Here is a 20,253-nt window from a genome sequence, read left to right as displayed (position 1 = left end):
CAGTACACATTCATTCCTGAAGATGGATGTGGAGAGAATCATAGCATTGGTGCATGATCACCCAGAACTGTGGGATGCGCGGGTAGAATGCTACCACGACCGCTATAAAAAGGACGCCGCGTGGGAGGAACTTGCCAAGGAGCTTTTGACGCACAGATGGCAGCAGGGAACTAGTGCCCAGCGTCACAAAATAAGTGCACACACTTCACTCCAAAAAAAAACAAAGCAAGCCAAGCAGAGTAATCTCAAACTGTTCTCTATGCTCTGAAAGCTGCAGAAAACAGCACCAAAAACTTATTGTAACCTTTCTATGGGTGTTTCCTGGGACATGAGACAAGTCCAAATTAAGTTTACCTTCCGTTTTTTTAAACGGAAAAACGGAAGCCAAACGGAAGCACAACGTCCGTGTAGAACGGAAACACGGAACGGAGTGCACACGGATCCGTCAAAAACGGCCGATAAAACGGTGATGGAAGTGTGTATGAGGCCTTAGGAGTATACTTTTATGATTGCATACAGATTTTGTTGACGTAAACTGGGTACATATTATTATATCTGATCAGATTACTATATTTTGCTTATGTCATAGCCGTTGTATTAGCAAAAGAAACAGACATTTTCTCATTTCTCAATTTTCTTGTAAAGAAAGAAAATGATCTTCATAAGTCCTGTATAACACACATATATATATATATATATATATAAAAATAATAAGAAGAAAATAAGCAGCACCCCAGAAAAGTAAGTGGACAAAGTGTGGACTTAATTAGCGCACGTGCAACATTTCAGTCCTTGTGTCCAGGACCTTTCTCAAGAGTGAGCTACGCTGTTTCTGTAACTACTATTCAGTTCAATGGGAGTTACGGAAACAGCGTAGCTCAGCGAGTTACGCAGTTTCTGTAACTCCCGACCATGTAAATCAGTAAATGGCTGGGAGGCTGCGTGAGCACAAAAAGCTAGAATGGGGTTTAGAGGGCTCCGTTCTAGAGATACATGCGGGTCCCAAAGGTGGGACCCGCATCTATCTGACATTTATGACATATCCTGTGGATATGTCATAAATGTCCCTCATGGGAAAACCACTTTAAAGAGGCTCTGTCACCAGATTTTGCAACCCCTATCTGCTATTGCAGCAGATAGGCGCTGCAATGTAGATTACAGTAACGTTTTTATTTTTAAAAAACGAGCATTTTTGGCCAAGTTATGACCATTTTTGTAGTTATGCAAATGAGGCTTGCAAAAGTCCAAGTGGGCGTGTATTATGTGCGTACATCGGGGCGTTTTTACTACTTTTACTAGCTGGGCGCTCTGAAGAGAAGTAACATCCTCTTCTCTTCAGAACGTGCAGCTTCTGACAGTGCAGATCTGTGACGTCACTCACAGGTCCTGCATCGTGACGGCCACATCGGCACCAGAGGCTTCAGTTGATTCTGCAGCAGCATCAGCGTTTGCAGGTAAGATCGACTTACCTGCAAACGCTGATGCTGCTGCAGAATCAACTGTAGCCTCTGGTGCCGTCACGATGCAGGACCTGTGAGTGACGTCACAGATCTGCACTGTCAGAAGCTGCGCGTTCTGAAGAGAAGTGGATGATACTTCTCGTCAGAACGCCCAGCTAGTAAAAGTAGTAAAAACGCCCCGATGTACGCACATAATACACGCCCAGTTGGACTTTTACTTTTAAACACGCCCACTTGGACTTTTGCAAGCCTCATTTGCATAACTACAAAAATGGTCATAACTTGGCCAAAAATGCTCGTTTTTTAAAAATAAAAACGTTACTGTAATCTACATTGCAGCGCCTATCTGCTGCAATAGCAGATAGGGGTTGCAAAATCTGGTGACAGAGCCTCTTTAAGCTCTGCCTCCGATCCACACAGAAACGCCTACAAAACATCCAGAATGGCTCATTTTAGGTCTTATTTCCATAGACCCACCCCCGTAAACCCACAAAAAAATGGATGGTTGGGAGGCATATATCCCGTATGGGGGCACTAATGCGCGGTATGCCTCTGTGTCATACTCATTCGGTTTCAGTTTTACGGAACGGATCTCCCCTAGAAGCCTCCCTTCTATGGTTGTTAACCTCATAATACTCTGCTGCACAGAACATTATATGGTGACACACCGAGGACCGACGGCTCCATACTATGGAACCACAGAGACCTCATGTGCCCCCATTAAGCCTCCTGCACATGCTGTGAGCAATCGCTTGAAAGATAAAACAAACAAAATACTACTGCGCCATCTGTGACAATATAAATGGGAAAATTGATCTTCATCTTTACAAGATGCAAACACCAGATGACCACGACTTCTCACTAGGAAACGCTTTCAAATGCTTCTAGATTGAAATTACCATGCTACAAAGACTCCAAGTCCAATTGCCCTGATTGATTTCTGGAGTTTGAAAATCTATTTCATGCCTACAAATGACTGTATCCAATTTAAGTTTTGTAATAAGTGACCCCTGTCGCATGTGAGATGAGAATATCATTAACTTCCTTCAGGAGTGTAATCACCGTCTTCAAGCACTTTGTAAAGGCGACTTCATTTAAATGCCGATCTATAGGCCGCGGTGTAAAGAGTTAAATGAACTGATGTTTAGGTGTTTGGTAAAAATGCATACGAGACCGTAGTTCCCATGGCAACAAATGTTTCCTTTTTATTCGCATTGATATAGAACATCTCTGGAGTATTAAGATAACACTGGCGTGCTCTAAATGATGAAGCATATTACTTCTGGCTTATTTTACAACACAAAAGGACGATCAGGGCCACGAGTAAATTGTTACTCCTTAGGGAGCTGAATACACGTCTTGCTCCAATATTCTCTTCCTAACAAAACTTCAATTGGATTGATTTTGCAAGGAAGGAAAAAAAAATAATTTTAAAAGGGGTTATGTGGGGACCGAAAAGTATTAGCAGTGTAGTCCCTGCAGTATGTGAGTACACTCACTAATATACATTCCGGTCCCCCGTCATGCTGATTATGAGAATTTAATAGATTTTTATAGCACTGGCGGGGGACCGGATGTTTAGTGGGACAGTTTTTCTTCATGAAGACACGACTCTTCGTCATGTGACCGGCCCCGCTGTACTCTAAGTATACGCAGTAGCAATAGTACATCGATTACATAAAGTACAGCGAGGCCGGTCACATGACAAAGAGTAGTGACGTCATCAAGGAAGGACTGTGCAACTAGACATCCGGTCCCCAACCAAGGCTGTAAAAATCTATGAAAAACTCATAATTAGTATGAAGGGGGACCGGAATGTATATTAGCGAGTGTACTCACATACTGCAGTCAATAGATTGCTAATCATTTTCGGTCTCCACAAAACCCCTTAAAAGATTATATGATAACTCTGTTTTAATGAGAATTGATGCAACAAGACTTGGAACTACGGGCAAATAACTTATGTGAAGTCATAGCGGGGAATTTATTAGGATTGGTGTTTCAGATGACAGTCTTTATCTAAGGAGCGATGTAGTAAGATGCGCCTTTTTTATTAAGAGGCACCCCCTCTCTAACCGTCCGTGTACCAGAAAGTCAAAGCCTACTCCAGGTATGAGCTGGAGTAGATTTGCGCTATAATTTACGCCAATTTCTGGCATAGAATGAATAATAAATTCTAATGTATGAGTGGGTTATACCTATGTGACATAATATCCCATGTGTGAGTAGATAATGCCTATGTGATGTCATAATATCCTATGTATGAGTGGGTACTACCTATGTGATGTCATCATATCCTATGTATGAGTGGGTATTACCTATGTGATGTCATCATATCCTATGTATGAGTGGGTATTACCTATGTGATGTCATCATATCCTATGTATGAGTAGGTAATACCTATGTGATGTCATATTATCCAATGTATGAGTGGGTAATATTTATGTGAAGTCATAAAGATGTCCTGACAAAATACTGTGGTAACCTGACACGAAGATTATACAGTAGTATATACAACATTTAGTCAGGCATAAATGCGATTCCGTTCCATGCACAATCATATATCAATCACTGCAGCAGTGTAGAAGCAGGATCTGTACACCCCACATGGTGCTGTGGTTAGTCTACATTCAAACACAAACGTGAAATTTATCATTGAGGTTAATCTAAAAAAATAAAAAGCAAGATAAAACAGAGAAACTGCAATATAGAGAGGTATAGGTTGGCACTGCTTCAGCTAGTACTGCCCAGGAGCCCAGACAGGCAATACGGTGCTCCGCTCAAACAAGTCAACAAATGAATATATTGAGTAAAGAAAGAGCGCCACTCACTCAGTATGACGTTTTCTTCTTTACTTTATTGCTCAGTGAAAAACGGGTATAGACGGAGGCTATAACAGGCAGCAGATGTTTTGCGTAAACATTCTTGCTCAAGCCGTCTACACTCCATATGGATCTCATAGAATCACTCTTTAATCTTTTCTGGATACTTTACTTGAATTTTAAGCACAATGTACCTAGGTGTTTCTGTAAATCTATAGTACATGTCAATACAGCAAACTCTGTAATATATCTTATTAGGGGAATGCTGCATCTTCCAGCAGCCTGTAGCTCCCCTCCTCCATCTCCAACAGAAAAATAGTGAGGGGGAGGCGAGGGATGCAGCTGCAGTTTCTCACTCAGTGTTTCAGGGAAAGTGCATAATGGGAGGGTGATGAACATGGCACAGACACAGAGCACACAGCCCAGCTCTCATACCATATACTCTTTGGGGTTCGGCCCTTTTCTATTCCAGCATGACTGTGCCCCAGTGCACAGGGTCCATAAAGACATGGTTGGTTGGGGGGAGTCGTGTGGAAGAACTTGACTGGTCCGCACAAAGTCCAGACCTCTAGTTCATTCCAAAGGTGTTGGATGGGGTTGAACAGACATTGCTAGCCAGGCCCTCTCCTCCAATATCAGTGTCTGACCTCACAAATGCTCTTCTGGGTGAATGGGACAAAATTCTCAGATATACTTAGCTTTCCCAGAAGAGTGGAAGATGTTTTAGTTGCAAATGGTGAACCACTACATAATATTGCCTATGGAGTTAGAATGTCATAAAATCTCCTCTGTGTACGGATGCAGCCATCTTTATTTGGACTGATAACGTGCTGCGGCGTGATATCACACAACAAAAGCCATTGAAAAGCCTTTAAAAATGTCAAGTTACATTTTCTTGACACTGTGTATTTAAAGAGGCTCTGTCACCAGATTTTGCAACCCCTATCTGCTATTGCAGCAGATCGGCGCTGCAATGTAGATTACAGTAACGTTTTTATTTTTAAAAAAACGAGCATTTTTGGCCAAGTTATGACCATTTTTGTATTTATGCAAATGAGGCTTGCAAAAGTACAACTGGGCGTGTATTATGTGCGTACATCGGGGCGTTTTTACTACTTTTACTAGCTGGGCGTTCTGACGAGAAGTATCATCCACTTCTCTTCAGAACGCCCAGCTTCTGGCAGATCACGCTGTGACGTCACTTCCCCAGGTCCTGCATCGTGTCAGACTAGCGAGGACACATTGGCACCAGAGGCTACAGTTGATTCTGCAGCAGCATCAGCGTTTTCAGGTAAGTAGCTACATCGACTTACCTGCAAACGCCGATGCTGCTGCAGAATCATCTGTAGCCTCTGGTGCCGATGTGTCCTCGCTCGTCCGACACGATGCAGGACCTGTGAGTGACGTCACAGATCTGCACTGCCAGAAGCTGGGCGTTCTGAAGAGAAGTGGATGATACTTCTCATCAGAACGCCCAGCTAGTAAAAGTAGTAAAAACGCCCCGATGTACGCACATAATACACACCCAGTTGTACTTTCTTTTCAACACGCCCAGTTGTATTTTTGCAAGCCTCATTTGCATAAATACAAAAATGGTCATAACTTGGCCAAAAATGCTCGTTTTTTAAAAATAAAAACGTTACTGTAATCTACATTGCAGCGCCTATCTGATGCAATAGCAGATAGGGGTTGCAAAATCTGGTGACAGAGCCTCTTTAATGAGTTAAAAGTCAAAATAAAGACAGATATATCGGTGTGTCTACACATATATATATATATATATATATATATATATATACACACACACACACACACACACACACACACACACACACGGTCTCCGCTCACTTCATGCTAGACTATAATACAAGGTACCAATGTCATTAACATAATAGAGTTGTATTGGACACAACATGTTCTTGTGAACTCTGTGGCTGCAGGATCAGTAAAATGTTTCCGTACATTTGTGGTAATAGAACTGCATTAGCTCTCAGCATTTTGAACAAGTTTCCATTAAAGAGAAATGGTAATATGAAGCTGCATTTTCGGCTTCTCCAGACGAAAGAAAGAATTTTCCTGATTTACTTCACTGGTAAAATGATTGAAAAGCACGTAAACAAAGGTCTATTATTAAGGGCCCTGAGACAAGGGTTTTAAAGGTCTACATTTACATAAGAGGTTCATCTACATGGGCAGTGACGCATGCAGACTTTTTGGGGTTTGGATCGTGGTTATTTATGCATATGTTAATACACACATACTGTATAGGTATACACATAATACAAATATGTGCTCATATGTACATAGTGATGTGAGTGGTAACAGTCGGTGTACAGCACTGGAATATGTTGGCGTCATATATGTAACATAAAATAAATAATTATATAGACAGACTTGTATAGACACTCATACAAAATACAGTTTATTGGCACAAAAACCAAGTGTTCTGCACTGACACCAAGGAACAAGGACCCCTCCCCCCTTCTGCACGACACTCTCGACAGGTGTAACAATATACTGTAACGTCCAATCAGTGGCCTTCAATTGAATCTTATTCGAGCATTGAAAACATTCAGTTAAATTATGTTAAGCAGGTTGAGCCTAAGGGGATTTACATCTCTCCAAAGAAGTCCATGGGGTGGAGCTTGTGGACTCATTGAGGGATTTAGCCAATCACGTTCTCTTTTCATAAGTAGTGAGTTTGAAACTACTTTGGCAGGTCAATCAGCTGGAATCTTGTAGAGGAAGCTGCCACATTAGGTATGCCAACGGTTCTAACTATGAATAGTAAATAGGTGGACAGTGACGTGTGTATTACTGATAACACATGAACACCCATGGAAGGTGGAAACTGTTATCACAAAATAATCTGAGAGACATTCCTGAAACTCAAGTGCCAGGAGGCCTAGTACTTACAGCAATTATTACTATTTTATATTGTCTGGAAAAAAAGCTAAAAAGTAGGAGTAATTGCCCACATATATCAACAAGCCTCATAGATATATATACAGGGTGGGCCATTTACATGGATACACCTAAATAAAATGGGAATGGTTGGTGATATTAACTTCCTGTTTGTGGCACATTAGTATATGGGAGGGGGGAAACTTTTCAAGCTGGGTGTTGACCATGGCGGCCATTTTGTATCCAACTTTAGTTTTTTCAATGGGAAGAGGGTCATGTGACACATCAAACTTATCGAGAATTTCACAAGAAAAACAATGGTGTGCTTGGTTTTAACGTTACTTTATTCTTTCATGAGTTATTTACAATTTTCTGACCACTTATAAAATGTGTTCAAAGTGCTGCCCATTGTGTTGGATTGTCAATGCAACCCTCTTCTCCCACTCTTCACACACTGATAGCAACACCGCAGAAGAAATACTAGCACAGGCTTCCAGTATCCGTAGTTTCAGTTGCTGCACATCTCGTATCTTCACAGCATAGACAATTGCCTTCAGATGACCCCAAAGATAAAAGTCTAAGGGGGTCAGATCGGGAGGCATTTCTTCTGCGGTGTTGCGATCAGTGTGTGAAGAGTGGGAGAAGAGGGTTGCATTGACAATCTAACACAATGGGCAGCACTTTGAACACCGGCCCGCTCCATACTTCCCCTACCCGGCTATGACGTAACTGTATGTCATATGTTGAGAAGGGGTTAAAAAGATTAAAAGGGTCTAAGTGGTGAAAGATGTCCTACTACATACACTGTTGATCTATCGCTAGGATATGTCATACAGGGGTGCACTTAGGGGGTTTCCTAGGACCCAGAAACACTCTTTCAAGCGGTTTATGAGTTTAATAAGAAAAATCTTTCTGCCGCCACTTCCAGCAGCTCACTGCATACGGTTTTATTATTTAGTACAATGACATTTGTATATTTGCCAATGCAGCTAGCTCCCCCTAATACTAGCTGAAAATACACTGAATTTTAGCATGTAGCTCTACAGCTGTGTTAGGCCGGGTTCACACATAGCGTAAATACTGCGGATTTTCCGCAACAGATTTTATTGGGGAAATCCGCAGCATAATACAGCAGCAGCAAAGTGGATGACATTATAAGTGGAAAAACCGTTCATAAATTGAAATTTTTTAATCCGCAGCATGTAAATTGTATTTGTGTAATCGCTGCTTTTTTGTTGCGGGTTTTCCTTATTGAATTTAATGGGAAGGTTTAACCCACAACAAAAAGCTGTGATTCCGCCGCAAAAATGGGAGCTCAGGAAAAAAATCTTATACTTATCCAGAATTATGTGTCCAGATCGTTCTCCTGGGATGACCTTAGATCAGCGGTCACATGGGATGAAACTTCATCCCAGGACCTCAGAACGTCAGGACTTGCCGTGGTTACTTGCCATACTTACTTGCCATGGCAAGTATAGCCGTTTTTGTTTTTTTTTTCATTGCAGGATTTCCGCAGCGGACATTCCGTGCGAAAAACTGCACCACAATTTGGTGTGGTTTTTGGGCTGGAATTCCCTTCGGCCACCAGGGCGGATATAGGGTAAATAGGGCATTCGGAGCTCTGTATTGGAAAAACAAAGAGCTGACATCTATACGAATTTTGGACCTATTTAAATTAAAGCGTACCTGTCGTTTCAGGTGATTTTTCAGGATAAGTTGTGATGTGTGTGTACACTAGCAACAGCACTATTTCTGGCCATTATATGAACAGTTTTCCACTCTGCAGGCTCGCCCTCTAATTCTCAGTTGCCTTTGAGATTGTAGTGAAACCTAACGGCTATCATGTCTTCATTCTCTGCCCACATAGAGAAGAGAACACCCCGCTCTCCTATCGCTATCTATCACATATAGTTTTCTCAAGCATTGAGAAAGGTTCAGATGTGAAGCGAAACGTCGCTCACTTTGTGGTGAACAAGCCAACACTTCTTCATTGATCCTGAAGTCCTGGGGCTATTACTTTGTTCTACGTTTGTACTTATCCATTACAAGTCAAGGAGTGGATACATCCTTTGCAGTGATGTGCACATGGCCTGAGCTTTTTGGGAGTGCAGAGTTTGTCAATCTTTTTCAACTACATATATATATATATATACACACACACACACACACAAAGTCATGAACAGTCTAGAATTTTTAGGCTAGGTTAATTTTACCAGTGAGAGATAGATTATATAAAAAAAAGAAAATCACATAGTCAAAATGATATATATTTATTTGCATTGTGCACAGAGAAATAAGTATTTGATCCCCTACCAACCATTAAGAGTTCAGCCTCCTCCAGACCAGTTACACGCTCCAAATCAACTTGGTGTCTGCATTAAAGACAGCTCTTACATGGTCACCTGTATAAAAGACTCCTGACCACAGACTCAATTAATCAGTCTGACTCTAACCTCTACAACATGGGCAAGACCAAAGAGCTTTCTAAGGATGTCAGGGACAAGATCATAGACCTGCACAAGGCTGGAATGGGCTACAAAACCATAAGTAAGACGATGGGTGAGAAGGAGACAACTGTTGGTGCAATAGTAAGAAAATGGAAGACATACAAAATGACTGTCAATCGACATCGATCTGGGGCTCCATGCAAAATCTCACCTCGTGGGGTATCCTTGATCCTGAGGAAGGTGAGAGCTCAGCCGAAAACTACACGGGGGGAACTTGTTAATGATCTCAAGGCAGCTGGCACCACAGTCACCAAGAAAACCATTGGTAACACATTACGCCGTAATGGATTAAAATCCTGCAGTGCCCGCAAGGTCCCCCTGCTCAAGAAGGCACATGTACAGGCCCGTCTGAAGTTTGCAAATGAACATCTGAATGATTCTGAGAGTGATTGGGAGAAGGTGCTGTGGTCAGATGAGACTAAAATTGAGCTCTTTGGCATTAACTCAACTCGCCGTGTTTGGAGGAAGAGAAATGCTGCCTATGACCCAAAGAACACCGTCACCACTGTCAAGCATGGAGGTGGAAACATTATGTTTTGGGGGTGTTTCTCTGCTAAGGGCACAGGACTACTTCACCGCATCAATGGGAGAATGGATGGAGCCATGTACCGTCAAATCCTGAGTGACAACCTCCTTCCCTCCACCAGGACATTAAAAATGGCTCGTGGCTGGGTCTTCCAGCACGACAATAACCCAAAACATACAACCAAGGCAACAAAGGAGTGGCTCAAAAAGAAGCACATTAAGGTCATGGAGTGGCTTAGCCAGTCTCCAGACCTTAATCCCATCGAAAACTTATGGAGGGAGCTGAAGATCCGAGTTGCCAAGCGACAGCCTCGAAATCGTAATGATTTACAGATGATCTGCAAAGAGGAGTGGGCCAAAATTCCATCTAACATGTGTGCAAGCCTCATCATCAACTACAAAAAATGTCTGACTGCTGTGCTTGCCAACAAGGGTTTTGCCACCAAGTATTAAGTCTTGTTTGCCAAAGGGATCAAATACTTATTTCTCTGTGCACAATGCAAATAAATATATATAATTTTGACTATGGGATTTTCTGTTTTTTTTTAATTTTTTTATATAATCTATCTCTCACTGGTAAAATTAACCTAGCCTAAAAATTCTAGACTGTTCATGTCTTTGACAGTGGGCAAACTTACAAAATCAGCAAGGGATCAAATACTTATTTCCTTCACTGTATATACATACAAACAGGTATCTGGAGCCGCTGACTGCCGTGCTTCTCACATTTGCTGGAGGGTGCATGGGGGAGGATCCATAGAGCGAACAAGACGATCGAGGTGGTTCCACAGATGCTCAATTGGGCTCAAGTCTGGCGAATTAGGGGGCCAGGGAAGTACTTGGACGTCTTAGTCGTGCTCTTCCAACCACTGTCGGACATCTCTTGCCATGTGACATGTCGCATTGTCTTGTTGAAAGATTCCATCTGCCCCAGGGAAGACAAACAGCATGCATGGGTGGACGTGATCTGCAACGATGGATTCATACACAAATCGGTTCGGAGTGCCTTCCACATAGATGATTGGGCCCAGAGAATTCCATGAAAAAATTCCCAAGACCATAACGCTGCCGCAAACAACTTGTGTTCTTCCAGCAACGGTTTCTGGGTGTTTGTTCTCTGATGTTTCTCGCCTGACACGGCAACGTCCATCCGTTTGATGAAGCAGAAAACATGACTCATCGGAGAAAACAACCCTATGCCAATCATCAGTGGTCCAATTCCAATACTGCCATGTAAATTGAGGCAGTTTTTTCGGATTCCTAGTTAGCATAAGAGCAGTGACCATCCCTCTGCTTCGGAGCCCCTTATGCAGTAGGGTTCGCTGAACTGTTGTTTTAGACACACGTCTGGTAGCCCCCTCGTTGATTTTTACGGTGAGCTGCTCCACCGTAGCGTGTCGTTCGGCTCTCGTGCACCTTCGTGGCACGTTCACCTCTCACATCAATGGCAAGTGGTTATTCCCAATGGTGCCATTTGTCCTCTCACGATACACTTTCACCGCAGCAGCACACGAACAGTTCACAAACTGCGCTGTTTGAGAAATACCGCCACCCTTAGCCCGAAAGCCAATAATCATCCCTTTTTACAACTCTGATAAATCACCCTTTTTTCCCATGGCAACAACGAGTGATATGTGTTCAGACAGCCTATCGCACACATTATATACCCGCCAAGCCAGCCCACGACACATCACTTCCATCATGGGCTATGTGCTGCCGATGTCGAAAGTAGGAGGTGGTCATAATAATGTGACTCGACTGTGTATATAAAGCTGCAACAGCATGGAGGAGATTATACAGCAGTAATGAGCAATGTAGCTGAGAGTTCAGCACTAGGGTGAGATATAACACTTACTGGAAGCAGCAGTAGCGCCTCTGTGTGACCCTCACCTTATCTTACTTTGCTCCCTCCTCACTTCTATGGGCAGCTGTAACCTGATCCCTCAGTGAGCTGATAGTATATCTCATCTTGAAGAAATGGATTTAGCAGTAAATTAACAGTATTAACAGTTGGTCTGTTGTCTTACAGTACGTGTGGACATGCTATACTGGACATGCATGCTCTGAATGTGTTCTTTGTTAATTAATAAACACTGATATAGCCATTTGAAGCATAAACTAACATCGATGATGATGCATACAAAAGCTAGATCCTGCCATTGTTATGGGGGAAGTCAGACATTCTTGAGTATCAGATCTACTGGCAGTCAATACCTGTTGACAAAATTCTATTGCTTTCCCGAAAAAGATGTGCTGCCAGAGATGTATAGCACCCATTTACCACTCCTACCTAAATAAACATTAATATTGAAATCTTATGGAGGTCAATGTGGCTGGCACTATTATGGGGGCACTGCAGCTGGCACTTGCTTTGAGGGACTGTGGAAGCTGAAAAATTTGCCTCCTGAAGGGGTGGTCTTGTAAAATAAAAGCCCGGCTCAGTGATTAGCTTCTCTAACCCCAGTGATCAGTTGTTAAGTCTGATCTGGCCAAGCATGTAATCTTACAATGTAATACATGGTCAGGTTCTGTCTGCCAGAGCAATAGCTGCTCTTTGTGATAACCTCTCTGGTGTGACTCTTATACCTAATGCACAAAACCGTGTATGCCGCCCGAGATCGGAGAGTCGGGTCCGAATGGGTCAGTGAAAACTATCTAGTGCCGCTCAGATGCCGTGAAAAACGTCCCGATTGGCACTCGGTCATGTGTAACTGGCATTAGAGTGGGGTCCTGAGCATGAACCTAATATGGCAAGTAAGATAACCCCTTTAATGATCTGGCAAGAAGTAAATAGGCACCATCACACTAAAAACAAGAATTGATCATTGCATTAGTCACTAATAAAAATAGCACCATAATCAAAGTGTCCATAAACATGCGACGAACATCGGCCAAACCCAACGATTCTGGCGGGACCGGCCAACCATGTAGTGTGTATGGGAGTGCCCCACGATGGCAGATGTTGGGGGGGATCGATATCAACATCCCAAACCTTTGTTCCCACGGGCTTGTTCCCCTCTCCCCATTGAGAACACATGCATACTCAACTGAGCTGAGCACGCATGTGTATAGGGAGGGGGGAAATCGGGAGAAAATGCAATTGGAAAAATAGGCTCTGCACAGTGTAATTTGCTCTTAGCTGAGCAGTTTTGTGCACAACTGTGACTGATCGTAGTCTTGGGGGCAATTGATTAAAAACTGTTTAACCAGTTGGTACATTGAGCAACCCTGAACTAAGTGACGATTATACATATACATCATCTGCCTCTGTGATTATCTACCATTGATTATTTTGGGCTTGTGTTTTTTTCTTTTTGATGTTCCTTTTTAAATGTGTATCTAATCTGTTTGTAGTTATATATAATTGTATTTTCCAGTAAAATCATTAGAAAAATATCTACTCCTTAGTATCACTACCCTATCTTACAAGATAATCACTTTGTATAAAGCTCTGTTAATTTAATTGTTTTGTGTAACAGTAGAGAAGCTTTCAAGTTTTGCATGAAGGGAATGACGGAAACAACCTCTATCACAGCAGTGCGGCTCTCCAGGGCAGCGAGCTTCACCCTCCGCTTTAAGGGATTTCATCGCTTTGTAACAATCATGTTAATTAAAAGCTGTATTGTAAGAAACTCGCAGGGATATTTCCCTAGAATGAGGGTAGATGTATTTCTAGAATATTTCTCTTCTATGGCAATAAGCTCATTTTTTCTGATTAAACCACTTCAGTGCCTGGAGCATGTACATACATTTTTGTTGAGTCTCCTCGTAATAGTGTATGTATTATAAAGCTCATTAAAAGTACAAGGGAAGGAAACATAGCAGAGATATAGAAAGATGAAGCTATTACTATATATGTGATCAACAACTGTACTGCTCAAAAATGTTAAAGGGACACTAAACCTAAAAAAAAAAAGAAAGCAAAAAGAGAAGAAAAAAACCTTTTATTCGTTTTTAAGACTTTCTCCATTAAGAAATAAGACAGATAAAACAAGGGTCTATCTTTCCTGGCCCGTTCTTTTTAGGTTGGGGTCTAGTCAGGGGTGGAGCTTTTTTCCGGGGGCATAGCTTAGTTTTCTGCTGCAGAAAGCTACCTTTTATCCAGATACAAATTAGTTTAAAGGAACAGTGTCATCACAATTTTTTTTTTAATATGTTAAAGATGTTAGTGCTTTATTAAAAACGTTTATATTTATTTGTGTGTTTGTGTTTTACTTTTTCTTATTTTTACACTTTTTCTTCCCTATGGGGGCTGCCATTTTTTTTTCCATTTCTGTATGTGTCGATTAACGACACATACAGACATGGAATATGGCAGCCACAGTCCCATAGGGACTGCGAACGGGGCCCGTTCCATCCACTAACATGTACGCCGTCTGTGTGGGAACTGCGCATGCGCCGCTCCCACACAGTCCAATTTGAAATGCGCGCCGTCCGGCGCCATTTTCCTGTGGACCAGAAGTCGCGGCCGGACAGTAAGATTACTACTTCCGGTCGCGGCTTCCGGACTTGTGCACTTGGACCAGCGGCAGCAGACGGAGCGGACGGGCCGGAGGGAGCCGCGGCGGCAGGAGCAGGTAAGAGATTTCTATGTATGTTCGTGTTTGGGTACGTTTACTACTGTATGTAAACCTACTACACTGTGTGTTAGCTCAAAAAATGGCGACACACAGTGTAGGAGGTTAGACCGTTCAAACCCCTCGTTTATCCCGGCACTAGCCAGGATAAAGGAGGGGGGGGATGCTGAGAGCTCACTAGAGCGAGGGCTTTTTACCCAATTTTGCAGCATAAAGCAATGTGGTTGCTTTACCACATGCAATGCTGCAATTTTGGGAATAGCTCCATCTAGTGACCAGCAATGGGAAATATTATAAATTAGAATTAATTTATAATATTTCCTGACTCGTGAAAAAAAGAAAAAAAATTTGAACAATGTTTAATCACCTACACACTAAATGTTTAATTAAAAAAAACAAAACATGTTTTTCTGGCAACACATTCCCTTTAAGGCTGGATTCACACGACCGGGTCCCGCCTGAGCCCGAGTGCCGGCCGGTAAAATCGGCCATTTTGCCCGGCCGGTTTGCATAAAGTTTTGCATCCATTCCGGGCCGGGCAGATCTGGACAGTGACATCAGCGGCAACTCCTGAACGGGAATCCCCATGTGTTCGGGGATTCTGCTTCAGGAGTTTCCCCTGATATCACTGCCCAGATATGGACAGAGACATCAAGCGCTCTGTCCAGGAGCGGATTCCCCGAAAACACGGGGATTCCGCTCCTTCAAGGAGCTAAAGTGGGGCTAGTACATAGCAGAGCGGGGAGATACCTCCCCGCTCTGCTATAGTGGCGTCGCTACAGTAGTAGCAGCCGCAGCAGCAGCAGCTGCTAACGGCAAATTGAAGGTGTCGCCGGGCCAGGGTGCTTTTAAAACAAGCCGGGGAAGGGAGCCAGCGCAGAGCTCGCTTCCACCTGCTGTACACCCCGGCCCTGCCACACGGTGTACAGCGTAGCCATTCGTCCGGATGGCATCAACTCCTCCTTCTCACATGCACTCTGCGCTGTGAGGAGGAGGAGACAGAGCGCAAGCCACAGAAAACCCGGCCATCACTCGGGACACATTCCGGTGATGGCCGGGTATTACCCGGCCCCATAGACTTCTATGGGAGCCGGGCGGCCGGGTACCCGGCCGAAAATAGAGCATGTCCTATTTTTTGACGGCCAGTTTTCCCGGCCGTAAAAAAATCGGTCGTGTGAATAGCCCCATTAGGGGTCTATTATTCCTAATGCAGCCGGGTGCCGGCCGATTTATGAACTGCTGGCACCCGGCCGGGAAAACCTGTCGTGTGAATGAGGCCTTAAGCCCTTTACATTTTCACAAACTTATTATTTAAAAGGGTTTTAATAAAAATTATCATTTTAGGTAACAAGTACAAGTGGAGTCTGTGGTAAAATGTTGATACAGAAGACAGATTGTATGAGGGTAAAGGCTACAATTGTATCCGTGTGAGGGCTGCTAGGTTGAACCTGCCTTCATACAGTACTATAAAAGCAGGCTTTTTATTAAAGTTGCTCAAAAGAACTTTAAGGTATACGTTGTTCATATAGAAACACCGCCAAATATCCTAACCAAAAAAACTTAAAGTAAAACAAGACGTGTAAAGAGCCTTATTATGCCCATTACCAGCACTCTACGACTCAAAAGCCTATATAAAAGGCATATTATAACTCTACTACGGCTTGTGGGTTACAGTCGTACATGTAATAAAAAATAGCTTTATACCAGGCTTACATTGAGAAATGTGGTCTTGTAGCAAACGAGAGATGTCCAACTACATCATATGACCACCGACAAACATACCTACATTTATTCAAGGTTGTATGGCACCCTCCAGGCACATAAGCAGTGCACCAACCCCAAGACTGACAATCAATAGCAGCCCAGAGCCAATAGAATCACAACTTTTATGACTAATAATTATTCTAACCAAAATTATCCCCAAGAGGGGAAATGCCATATAATGTAAAAATGCCCCAGAATTCTAGAATTGGGTGAGACAAAGTATTGAATCAGATGCCACAGAGTGACCTCCATTATAACCGATTACCATGGATTTCCACTGAACATGTACATTTACATTGAATGTTCAGCTAAAGTCAGTTCTTTAATACTGATGTTTACCATAAGGCCTGGAATCACATTTTACAATGTAATAAATAAGAAAGGTTTACATTTGAGATGAAGGATTGAGAGATAGGGGGGTACAAATATACCCGTTATGATGCTAATGTAAACGACATAGCTCACAGCTTTTGTCTCCAACCAAAATTTCTACTCACATAATGGATTATTGTATCAAACAAAGCAATTAACCATCTGGTCAGATTAATGTGCTCGTTCTCCACCTCCTGGCACTGAGAGAACAAGGTGTATTTTCATAATGAAAAAAACAATGAGCAATTTTGATTATGAAGCTGTAGAACAATATGAGACTTCATAGTCCTGTGAGGGAAGATCACATTTTTAAAGTTACGTGCAACACACTGAAGCCTTTGGTATCAATTAAAAGCACTTCGGAAAGTATTTCAGTGATGAACATCAGATAAGTACTCATGTAATTACTATGTATTTCATATGTCTGTATGTTTTTAAAGGAAACTAATAAAAATTGAAGATAGTCAACAACATAGAGTAATAGTAATATGATATTCCGGCACATAACAACAGTACATATATTGTTAAAGTGAATGCCTGGGCAGAAATGAACAATTGTGTCAGTCCCCTTTTTCCCAAAAGCTTAATGGAAATGTCCATACTTAAATACTGTTTTGGTTTTTACTCTGCCTTCAGCCACCACTAGAGGGAGCTTAGTGAGTAAATTGAAGTGAATAAAAAAAACCTTTATGAAGTAAGCTCAAAATTGCCCCCTAGTGGAGGCATCAGACCAACAGTTTCCTCCCACTGGACTCGATCAATAAATTACAGGTTATATTAAATCTTTTCTCACCAAACTATATATTTGCTCAGCTCCCCCTTTTTTATAAAAAAAAAAATGTTCAATGTGACAGGTTCCCATCTAGTGCATCTTAATAGGTAATATTAATTATATTGTACATAATGTTATTATTTTCTTCATCTACAGGTAACACATAGAACTATTTTTTTTACCTGTATTGCCACCGCTCTGAAAACGAGTCCTCTGAGGTACTGTAGAGGGTCTTCTGGGCCTTCCCATTTGCTTTGCCAGGCAAGAGGACACTGTAAAAATCAATGCGAAGACCTCAATAGACCTAACAACATGGGGGGCAATCAGCAGATCACACACAAAATAAAAACGGAATACCATACATTATAAGTGTAAGGGTCATATTGTGGTCTTCACCGTGCCTCTCATCTCATATAAAGTGTTATAACACATATAACATTGAAATACCCTGAGCTGCTGGAAGGAGAGGCAATTTTGTTTGTTTGTTAGAAAGGGATTGTCTCATGACAGACGACCTCTTTAATATAATGGTTTAGCACAAAGGAAGGAAGATGTTGTGGCTGCCACAGGGGAAATTTGCTATTACATGCGTCCATTGAAAGGACTAACTGTCCTTGTAATACATGGACAGCCTAAGTCCCCCAGCGCTGCTTCCATAAGCAGTTTACGGTACCCCTGTCTAGCTCATAGACATGGGTTGTCCGGTTGGTACCAGGTTGGGTCCGGTTGGGACAACCCCTTTAATAGCTTACTGGCCCAAAACCTGAGTCTGCACTACTGAGAGATTCTGATGAGTACATGCATACAAAAATAAAATATGGCCCATCCACATGCACTTCGTGCCATCATTCTGTATCCCCATGTGAGCACGGTCATAACTCGTATCCGTTCTTCCCATCATCTCGAAAATAGCTAAATGTCTTGAAAATCATTTTGTATTTGACAGAATTGTGGGAGCTTGAAAAGCTTGTAAACAATACAATATATCGTTCCGATAAAATTCATTGTTAGATTTATTGCCTCATTCCTGTGTTTTTTACCAGGCTGGCAGCAGGAGATACGTAGTATTTTATGCCAGTTTAGGAAACCTGTTCACAAACATTTATATTTATTACAAAGGGGCAAATGTATCATGAAAAATAAGATGTGCAGAACAATCCGGATGGCTCTGTAAGCCTTTAATTGGGCTATGAACTGTTTTGCATTTAGATAAGACGGAGGAAGAGTTGCAGTAACAGGATAAATACATGCATAATGCAATTCATTATATGCAAACCTCTCCAGACATTAATAAATAAATGTGGAAATGAACAAAAATGTACAAACATAGAATTAAAGAGCAACTTTGATCAAATAGAAAATTCTACAAATCGGTTCAGGTCCATACAGCGTAGTATTTAAAGGTAAACTTCACCCAAAATTGATGCTTCCCATGTTCCATTAAAAAGGTTGTTTTATGAAGGCAACCTCTACACATATGCTCTATACAGGCATATGGACATTATAGAGGGGGGGTTCCCTGGTCGGAACCAATCTCTATGAGCCAAAACCGGCGCACATCAGTTGTCTATGATTTACATAAACGGTAATTTATCTGAATGGCCACTGTGTTATAGTACTTGTCCCCTGCAGGGGAAATGCCCCGCGAGCTAAAGAAAGCTTCCTCCAGCAGAATCAGCCAGGAGCAGGACCAGATGTCGGCTTCAATATGAAATGGGTTTCCTCTGAGGAGACAACCCCTCTAAGGAAATATTTGTGTCAGTTTCACGTTCTCAATCAGGCTTTGGTGACATGCTTTTTGTACTTGAGTCAATGGGGATAAATCAGTGTCACTCACACAGGCACCAGAACTTCCTGTATTATGTAATTACATGGACTGTTCCACATAGGCTCTCCCCAGGGGGTGGAGACAAAATCTCCTATTCCAGTTACTGATTAAGTAGATCACAGTTCAGCCTCCCTGGCTCGATACTTATTTTCTATTATGGTAGTTTATTTAGGATCATATTGAGGGAAGGGTAATTGCACTGTCCTCCTCAGGCAGAGCTGGCTGGCAGGGCAGTAGTGAGGCATCATGGGACTGGTAGCACAGTTTACTTCTTTGCTGAGTTGACAGACTTCTGATTGACTTGCTGAATCTTGCAGGAGCTCTACAGCTAAGGACCTGGTCCAAAACCCGCCAGCAGTTAACAATGCTGTAATGGTTCATTAATATAGAAGTAGGTGATGGCTTCCTAGTTTTTCTTCAATGTCCCCATGTTCTTTCCACTGACCCAGTTCAACCTGGTCATAGGGAGCATGTGTGTATCATCAATGACATAAATGTGCACATCCTAACTGGCTTAAATAGAGCTATGTGTTGGTACATTTTTTCACATTAATGTAGATGGTAACATAACAATTTAATTCACAAGATTGAAAAACATATAGAAGTCCACATATTCAACCTATTATTGTACAATGTTGATCCAGAACAAGGCTCCTGGGACTTAATGCAATCTGTAACATGGCACGCTAACTATCACATGTTATTTATAGTACTGGTCCCTT

The 20,253-nt window shown here is 42.1% G+C and overlaps 1 protein-coding gene across 7 annotated transcripts in view; it reads right to left on the bottom strand.

Annotated features, from left to right (window-relative positions):
- DYNC2H1 (dynein cytoplasmic 2 heavy chain 1) overlaps positions 1-20,253 on the bottom strand; it is a 372,805-nt gene that overhangs the window by 62,130 nt on the left and 290,422 nt on the right. For all 7 annotated transcript variants that reach the window (XR_012881305.1, XM_075851543.1, XM_075851542.1 and 4 more), the window contains one exon: positions 17,886-17,975. Coding sequence is in view for 6 of the 7 variants with exons in the window: in XM_075851543.1 (XP_075707658.1) it covers positions 17,886-17,975 (90 nt within the window). In the remaining variant the exon portion in view is untranslated. The remainder of the gene's footprint in view (positions 1-17,885; positions 17,976-20,253) is intronic.

This window comes from Rhinoderma darwinii, chromosome 2, assembly GCF_050947455.1.
Source record: "Rhinoderma darwinii isolate aRhiDar2 chromosome 2, aRhiDar2.hap1, whole genome shotgun sequence".
NCBI lineage: Eukaryota > Metazoa > Chordata > Amphibia > Anura > Rhinodermatidae > Rhinoderma > Rhinoderma darwinii.
This window is presented reverse-complemented; position numbering and strand designations above follow the sequence as displayed.